The sequence below is a fragment of the Silurus meridionalis genome, chromosome 18 (genome assembly GCF_014805685.1).
Source record: "Silurus meridionalis isolate SWU-2019-XX chromosome 18, ASM1480568v1, whole genome shotgun sequence".
Classification (NCBI taxonomy): domain Eukaryota; kingdom Metazoa; phylum Chordata; class Actinopteri; order Siluriformes; family Siluridae; genus Silurus; species Silurus meridionalis.
Window position 1 is genome coordinate 14,696,690 of NC_060901.1, and position 8,831 is coordinate 14,705,520.

General features: G+C 41.4%; 2 protein-coding genes across 3 annotated transcripts in view; both read right to left on the reverse strand.

The window, feature by feature from the left end:
- Positions 1-1,108, reverse strand: part of taf3 (TAF3 RNA polymerase II, TATA box binding protein (TBP)-associated facto) — a 74,963-nt gene extending 73,855 nt beyond the window's left edge. Inside the window, exon 1 of the mRNA XM_046873151.1 lies at positions 78-1,108. Coding sequence (XP_046729107.1) covers positions 78-243 — 166 coding nt within the window. The 5' untranslated portion in view covers positions 244-1,108. The remainder of the gene's footprint in view (positions 1-77) is intronic.
- A 1,081-nt stretch (positions 1,109-2,189) lies between these two features.
- atp5f1c (ATP synthase F1 subunit gamma) lies at positions 2,190-8,795 on the reverse strand. 2 transcript variants are annotated; one of them, XM_046872950.1, is made up of 9 exons: positions 8,690-8,795; positions 8,169-8,203; positions 7,926-8,057; positions 7,350-7,554; positions 6,449-6,592; positions 6,149-6,213; positions 5,841-5,996; positions 5,229-5,325; positions 2,190-2,321 (listed from the first exon to the last, which is right to left on the reverse strand). In XM_046872950.1, exons 1-9 carry the CDS (start codon positions 8,728-8,730, stop codon positions 2,318-2,320), a joined length of 879 nt encoding a protein of 292 aa, XP_046728906.1. In that variant the 5' UTR covers positions 8,731-8,795; the 3' UTR covers positions 2,190-2,317. The 2 variants fall into 2 exon arrangements, with proteins under 2 accessions (XP_046728906.1, XP_046728905.1); XM_046872949.1 differs by lacking the exon at positions 2,190-2,321 and having other exon boundaries at positions 5,225-5,325; positions 8,690-8,745.
- Positions 8,796-8,831: the final 36 nt, after the last annotated feature.

Here is an 8,831-nt window from a genome sequence, read left to right on the forward strand (position 1 = left end):
GGGGTGTTAGGTGTGTGTACTCTGTAGGTATAATAAAAAATAAAACTAATAATAATAATAATAGATTAGAGACTCACAGAGCTCGGAGTAGCGGTGGCAGCCTCGGGCTAGCTGCTGCAGGTAGCGCTCCAGCACGTCGGAGAGCAGCTCGCAGGCGGACAGCTGGACCGCGTCCCAGCCCAGCGCCTGGCATAACTGCGCCACCGCCACCCTCATCAGCGAGCGCGCGTAGCTCTCGCACATCCTCCGCGGCCGGCCACAAAACCTTCGCGTCCACAGAAATGCGCGCTGTCCGGAGTCACATTTACACGAATAACAACAACCGCGGCACTTCTTCCACAACAGGCGCCATCTTTGTTGTCAGGAAGAGTGTCGCGTGCCGAGCGCTCGACCGAGCATGCGCACAAAGCTGCGTCCGATCGACGACTCTGGCATAGTTTACACATCCTCAATGCGAGTTCTTTTTTTATTTATGTTTACGCTTTTTTTTATTTAGACACAAACTTCCCTCAAACATCACATTCCATTGTTTGGCGTGCAATATATAGATAGTCCTCGTTTGCGTTTATATTAATGAAAAGTATCTCCCACTCAGTTACTCAGTGCAAGCAGCATGCACCAGTTCGCAGTTATGAAGATTACAGAGCAATCGATGAGGCTTACAATAAGCTCGATTGATTTCCTGCAAGTGTCTTTATTTCCTACCAGTATTGATGACGTTTCTTTGGAACATTTAAATTCACAAACCGCTCTTACGTTGCTTTCTTAATTAGAAAACAAACAGAATAGTGTCAGTTCTTGTACCGCAGGCGCCGTTTTTTATGCCTCCTGGCTATAGAGCGCAGAGAAATCGATGGATTAAATGGACGCGAGTCGCTTTTGTTTGCGCTGTGAACATCCTTATTTCAGACCCAAAGCTGCTAACATACTCCTTAATTCCGTCGCTGGAAGATGTTTAGAAGATTCCAGTCGTGCAATGTTGTAATCATCATTTAAAAGAGTTTAAAAAGTGGTTCGTTTTTTATTTACTCCATAGTGGTCGCCATTTTTAGTCCCCCCGTAACCCAAGTGACGGTTGGAACTGCGCATGCGCAAACTCCACCGCCCAGTGGAGAAGTATTTAACTCTCACCTGAATTTCTAACTCCTGGAGTATCCTGTCCTGCACAACTTTAGTGATTTCCTCCCTTTCTCCTCAAGACACTCGCACAACTCAAACACCTGTTAATAAGATGAGTTCAGACAGGTGTGCTAGAGAGAGATTGGTTCATCTGTATCAGATTAGATTTTGTAATCATGCTTCAAACTGCCTCTAAACATATCTAAAGAAATTGAAACCTGCCTGGAACACAAGTTTCCCCTTTGCACTTGAAGCTATGGATTAAACGGACTCGGATCAAGGACCTCGCTCGTCAGAGATCCTGTAACATATATTTAAATAATAAATATCTCATCTGGTCCAAACTGAACTTTCCCCCTGTGCGGTGATATCAGACAGGCTAATCAACGACCCTAGACTTCCCCTGGACTTATTAAACTGCAGTCATTTAACACCAGTGAATGTGATCTTGTCACACTCGACTCAAAGACGGGTTCACGTTGCAAAGGGATAATGAGGAGGGCCAAAGCTGTTTTGATCTCCAATTATTAAAAGTAACAATGCAAGCCTCATGGGGTCAACTGGGTTCACCAGTAATCAGTTCTGGGTCATTTTACACTGCTTCAATGCAACAGAGTGCACCAGTGGGAGTTTGCTGATAGGATTGATCGAGTGTATCATTTTAAATCGAGGATTTATTTCAACAGTCTCTTTGTACCGTTGCCCTTTGGACACCTGACCTGCTGAAAACCCCTGGGCACTAACGCAAAAAAACGGAGTGTGTTTTAATAATGAAATGAGAAAGACCAGCACGAGCAGTAACAACGATTTTCTTTATTAATGAACCTCGGCTAAGCCACAAGCAGGTGGTAGGGTCAGTGGTTAATGTATTGGAAGGACATGAGTTCAAATCTCAGTGCCACCGAGCTGCCGCTGGGTCTTTGAGCAAGGCCCTTAGGCCTCACCTGCTCAGTTGAAAGTCGCTCTGGATAATGGATTCTGCCAAATGTTGTAAATGTTTTGAGTTGTCATCAAGACTTTATTTTAGCTTCCATTTTAATTAAATCAAATAGAAGGCAGATTCAAAAAGATGGGTGTCAATGTAAGAGGTTTATTTACTGATATTTTACAAACATAGGGACAAGTTCTCTTTAATTTGATACTGGATGTCTTAACAAATATTTTCTGCCAGGAGCACGATGGCCTGCAGGGATCCGATTTATCTGTGGGAGAAAGGCAGAAAAAAAATATATATATATATTTAAAAAAAACCAGAAAAAAAAACCAATCATTAGCATACAACACTGCACAACACTCAGGGTTGCCTCAGTAAAACCATAAAGCAGGCTCAAGGTTGAACAAAACAATAAAAAAATGCTTGCTCCATGGATCCAGCCGAATGTTAATCTGTGGCTATTTTTTGAGCTTCCAGTTCATGAAATAAGGCTGAGATCTTCAACCTCTGTGAACAAGGTTGCTATAACTCAGTGTGAATTTGGCAATCCTTGGACATTTAAAGATTGAAAATGCTCAGGAACTTGAAAAGCTCTTCAAGCAAACCCTGAGCCCTGCTATATTCCCAAGAACCTAGGGTAAAGAATGAGGGGACTGGGGGAGGGGAGGAGTCTAATAACGCTGCGGTGTGTTTGCATAGCACTATGTATTGCTAAAATGAGAACAGTGCAGTTTTATTCCTGAGTGTCTCTCAGGGAAAGTAGTGGACAGTTTTTTTGGTGGGAAAACGATCCAATTAGTGTTTTGGAGCAAGACACAGGAAGTAGTTCACAGCTCTCTCTTACTACATGATGCTAGGAATGGGATAATTGTGCATAACTTGTAACTTAATCATTCATTTTCTGCACACGAGTTTTTTTTAGTAACATTATACAGACAAAATGTACCAGATTGATCAGCAAAGCTGGAGAGACTTGTAAGAAGAAAGGCAGAGAAGCTCTGTGGTGGTCTTAGACCACAGAACATGTGCTATTCAAACACACCCACTGTATTACAATTGATTTCTGCTTTACTCCTGTTTACCTCCATTGGGCCTCAATCCCTGAGAAAGTGAAATTTATACAAGGTGCAGGAATTAGAAGGAAAAGCAAATCGGAAGGGAAAAAAAATGAATGAAATTGAATGTGATTAGTACGCATGAGATAAACGAACGCAATTGTTAACATGATAAAAAAAAACCTCAAGTGTTTTAGGTGAAATTACACGCATGCTCATTTACGGTATTTGATCGGAGACACGTTCTGGCCCGTATGTATTTGAGAAATCTTGTAGGTGACTAGAAAACTAGACTCGGGAACTTAAAGTCCCAAAAGGCCATGCATTATAACATTTGTCTTGTTTTCTCGTGATCTCGACGTACACATTGTTTCCTCAGGATCAATACTATTACATACTATTATGTATTCTGCACAAGAGCACGTTCTAGAGGCAGCATCATGGCAATAACCATTTGTGACAGCGGGCATGCGGCTGCTCATATCAAAACGCACAGACAAATTAAGTACTGATCACGGAGAAACAATGTTTGTTATGTCACGATTCCACAGGAATTTGATAACTCACTCCATCTGATGACAATGTGGTCTGAAGGGACTGCTCATGATAACGGCATGAATTATGACGTGTACAGGCTTCTTTCAAATGCCATGCACGTGAAATAAAAACAATATATCTACATGGTGAAAATATCAAAATGACAACTCAACCCAGCAGGCAGAGTAACTGATAATGTGATCCCCCATGGCGTAGCTTAACGTTACTGCAGACTGATCCACAGACTTAATGTTTTCCTAATCGGAAATTCAAAACTAAGCAATTACAATGTCAGTGTGATCTTGGAGAGAGTGCAGGGATGACATTAATAAGGTACTCAGATGTGTGCCAAAAAACAAAAAACGGCGATGTATAATAAGCAAAAATAAGCAGCTCTTCCAGTCCCACATACCTGCTTTCAATTGGCTCAAACCACAGACTTGTGAATTCACAAGTAAAAGCCATAGCCAGAATATTCTATGACATCTGACTGCTTTATGCAGGTGCACACTGATTTTTTTGATAGTCCTTTACAATTGCTGCTTGTCAGACTGTATAAATATATGATCCCCATGTCACACTGTAGGATCTTACGTGTCATAACGTCAGACTGTATGACAATCAAAAAACAGACGAACACTAGAAAAAGACTCGTCTGAAGGGTCAGACATTCAGACCTGCAATGGCCATTAATCGGCTGTCGGTGCGATCAAACCAGCGATCAAAGACCACAGATTTTAGCTTGGATTATAGGAATTATTTTAGGATCTTAAAAATGTGTCAGACACCCAAATCGTGGCCAAAATCGCACACTGTGCACCTGCCTGGAGGCTACACCAGGATCCCAAATCATCCTAATCAGAGGAGCTTTTGGTTTTACATGTCTAAATTAATAAAATATGGTACCATATGCATTATAAGCTGATCACCCATGAGCTCATGGAGAGTGTATAGAGAAGCCACAGCTATAGAAATTTTTTGTTATAAATTACAGCCTGTAAAAAAAACTTCAGGGCGGAAGTCAGGAAAGTATATGGTTGGGGAAGGTGGTAGCCTAGTGGTTAAGGCAATACACTTTGGATCTGGGAGTTGTGGGTTTAAGTCCTGGCTATACCAGGCTGCCACTCTTGGGCCCTTAACCTTACATGGGTGCTCAGTTGTGAAAACAGGAATAAAGTACTACCCCATGGACATCCCAAGCCTGGCTGAAAAAGGAGGGGGATTTCGCTAGTAACCCAACATAGTAACAAAACCACTATGGAAACAGCAAGTAAGCAATCAGGCCCTTTCCACCCAATGTGCCCCATGACGAGGGATAAATATATTTAAAAATAATAATATTGTAGGTCAGTAATGTTTCGAGTTTTTAGTCACATTAAATATACAGATTTTTACTGCTAAACAAATGAAACTTCGAATGGAATAAAATATTTTGCTAAAAGGAAAATTCTGAAACCACATATGGAATAAAAGGAAGTATACACAGAAATGAAGACGGATCACAGAGTGAATAGATGAATTGAGAGAGAGAGAGAGAGAGAGAGAGAGAGAGAGAGAGATAAATCCAGGTAAAGCAATCTTACAGAGCAGCAGCTCCAGAGATGATTTCGATCAGCTCCTTGGTGATCACAGCCTGGCGAGTGCGGTTGAAGGTCAGGGTCAGCTTGTCGATCATCTCAGCTACGAAAGAAAAAAAAATTATAAATGTAATAAACTCATGTTCACAGAAGACATCCACATCAGACTTTACACTAAAAACTAGGGCTACTGCTATCAACTATTTTATTTAGATTATTGTAATGATTATTCCACCGAATAATCTGAAGAGAATGACTTTATTAAAAAGAGCAATACTATAAATAAGAGAGAGAAAATACGTCTTTTTGCATACAAGAATATGAGTGAAAACCCATTTAGTGCATTTAATTGCGAAATCAAAATACAAAATATGTGGTACGTCTGTAATAATGGTCCATGGGAAACATAGTGCTCCGTATTTAGTTAAATGGACTAAACGAGGCATCAAAGCAAACACTATGCCTCGAATTTTTCTAACTGAATTACTCAAGAAATCGTTACAGCCCTACAAAAAGCTACTTTTATATGATAACTATTTGTTTAAGGACAAGAAGCTTAAGGAAATATGTAGAGCAGAGAGGATGAGGAGGGGAGACGAAGGTGAAGGTTCCACTCACAAGCGTTCTTGCTGGCACTGTCCATAGCAGTCATCCTGGCGCTCTGCTCACTGGTGGTGGACTCTTTCAGCCCGAAATAAATGATGTTTACCAGGGAGAATTCCTGGTAGTTCCTCAGCACATCAGCATCGATGTCATCATAGACGCCCATGTTCTCTACACACACAAAAATACATTTCTAGTCATTTACTATGCCTATATGGCAAATGTGCACGATAAATCAGAGGAATTATTTTCTCTATTATTACAGCTTGGAATGGTGTATTGTATCCACAAAGCAATGAAAGGAATCATCGGTTCATGCCTACCTGAGCTTGCAACTGTATCAATGGAAAACAGGGGCTTCTCAGTTGTCTTGTAGGAAATCACAGACCTGCAACATAAAAATTCAAATCAAATCTGCTCCATTCTTATCCACATTATTTATTCACTTGAAAGCAAGTGACTCAGTGGGAATTCTTCAACTGACCCAACTGCATCTGTGTACCAAACTAGATGCCTAAAGAGTACATAATAGAAATTTGTGAGCTGTAACACTTCCGGGTGTAACAGTGTGAATCCGAGCTGGTGAACCGTGTGCATTTTGTGTTTATGTACGGGACACTCACCTGAATTGATTGTAGATGATGGTGCCCTGGTCAAACTCGTAGCCGGAGTTCAGCAGCTCTGTGGCGATGATGGATGCATCGTTGAACGTTGGGGGTTTGCGGCCCACTTCCTTACAGTTCAGGAGAATGTGTTTTCCATGGGTTCTGATGAGAAGAATTTAGAGAGACATAATATATTGTATAAATATATGGGTTTTAACTAGTAACCGTTCTATGCAAGAAAATCACCCTCACTTTTTTTCGAACCAGAAGGGAGAGGGCAAGCACATTAGCATACAATCGACTGTACCAAGATTACTGTTTATTTCTTAACCCCATAATTAATAAATATATATTACACACACACACACACACACACACACACACACACACACACACACACACACACACACACACACACACACACACAGATCAGGAATAACATTATGACCGATGAGTAAATAACACTGATTATCTTTTCATCATGGCACCTGTTAGCGGTTGGGGTATATTAGGCAGCAAGTAAACATTGTGTCCTCAAAGTTGACATGTTAGAAGCAGGAAAAATGGTTTGACAATAGCTAGATTGTGATGTCTAGATGTCTGGGTCAGAGCATCTCTAAAACTGCAGCTGTTGTGGGGTGTTTCCGGTCTGCAGTGGTTTCAGAAGTGGTCCAAGGAAGGAACAGTGGTGAACTGGTGACAGAGTCATGGGCAGCTAAGGCATCCAGCAGAGGAGCTACTGTAGAATTGCTGAAGAAGTTAATGCTCGACAGGTCAGGACTGTTTTGGCTGCCAAAAGGGGACCAACACAATATTGGGCAGGTGGTCATAATATTATGCCTGATTTTAAACATTGCTTAACAATTGTTTTATATATATTTATAAAAAAATAAATAAAAAATAATTGTAAAAAGTGTACCGGTGAAGCAGGCCTCGAAGCTTGTCTCCGATATTTACCACCATGACCTCTTTGCCAGCACCATCAAGCTTGGCGATTTCACCCTTCATGGTTTTGGCCACGCTGGAGTGGATGGCACCACACAACCCACGATCAGAAGACACACCAATCAGCAGGTGCTTGTTCGTATCCTCCGGAGCCTTGATCTCAGCCTTCTCATACAGCGCTAAATAACAGATGCGCACACACACAATAAAACATCTTGGCCTGACAGCAATGAGACAATACTGAGACACAACAATACCTGAGAAACAGTGTAGTCAATTATACAATTCCTTGTGGTTTGGTTTTATGACCATTTAAATTTCACAAAAACATGAATATATGTAACCATTATATATTTTTGTATCATCTGCTGGTTTTGGGGGGAAAGGGGTTGATTATGTGGTTACAAGGGTGGAAATCAATCTCAGCAGAAGCAAGCTCTCAATTCAAGGCCCTTAACCCTCATATAACTCTAGGCCACTCTGGAGAAAAGTGCCATTAATGTAAATACAGCATTCTAAAAATACAGAGTTTTGGTTGCACCATACTCACAGAGAGCTCCAGTGCCGTAAACACGAGCCGGCTTCAAGGACTTCTCAGCTCTGGTGTACTTGGCAGCAGCCACCATCTTCATGGACTTCGTGATCTTCTGGATGTTCTTGATGGACTTCAACCGGATGGTAACTGCAAAGCAATACATTCAGAGTCATTGGGAGTGCCATTACATGTCTACGGGACTAATTAGTGTCAAACATCAAACCTGTGTGAGGTATAGGACATATGACTGATACTTACTGTCCTTCAAGGTAGCCATGGTCCTGACCTGCCCACTGTAATGGAAATCAGGGTGAAATTAAAGAAACACAATATAAGCCATTCTGAGTCTTTCTGATGAGTTGTGCATTAATGTTGATGGTACTTCACTGGACTAAGCCTGTTTCATCATATATACAAGGTCCAGTTCACGGTTTACTCCCATGCTCTTAATGCAAACAAGTCAAACACGGTATATTTAGCGTTTGTAGGGATTTCCTTACAGATAATTCAGGCTTAAAAGTCAGTACGTGTATGAATGGTAAAATCCAGTTAGCATGTCCGCTAGCAACACGTCAAACCGCTGTGAAGTGAAGTTCATACACTGAAGCCGCTTCACTACTCGAGGTTACTGCGGCCTACAGAACAACTCGCCCTTGCAGCTTTTCTTCTATATTTCACTACACTTATACACCCAAACCTTTTCATTCGATATTAAACTAACCTATAGAGTATAATGCAGCAAAAAAATAGCTAAAATAATTCGCTTAATAATGTATTACCATTGTGGGAGGAACACCACCGCGCTGGCCCTGGCGAACATGTTCACTGGCAATGAAGGTCAGAGTCGGCGTACTGCGCATGCGCATTACAATAACCCGGGTGGCGAACCGCGATCTCGCGCTGGTCTCGCGATATCAAACG

What these genes read in the sequence shown, in the direction of transcription:
- atp5f1c (XM_046872950.1), bottom strand. Translation starts at nt 8,730, where the DNA reads ATGTTCGCCAGGGCCAGCGCGGTGGTGTTCCTCCCACAATG. An exon ending in GTGGTGTTCCTCCCACAATG is followed by an intron (nt 8,204 to 8,689) that starts GTAATACATTAT and finishes TTTCCATTACAG; the next exon opens with TGGGCAGGTCAGGACCATGG. An exon ending in TGATACAGTTGCAAGCTCAG is followed by an intron (nt 5,997 to 6,148) that starts GTAGGCATGAAC and finishes TTGTGTGTGTAG; the next exon opens with AGAACATGGGCGTCTATGAT.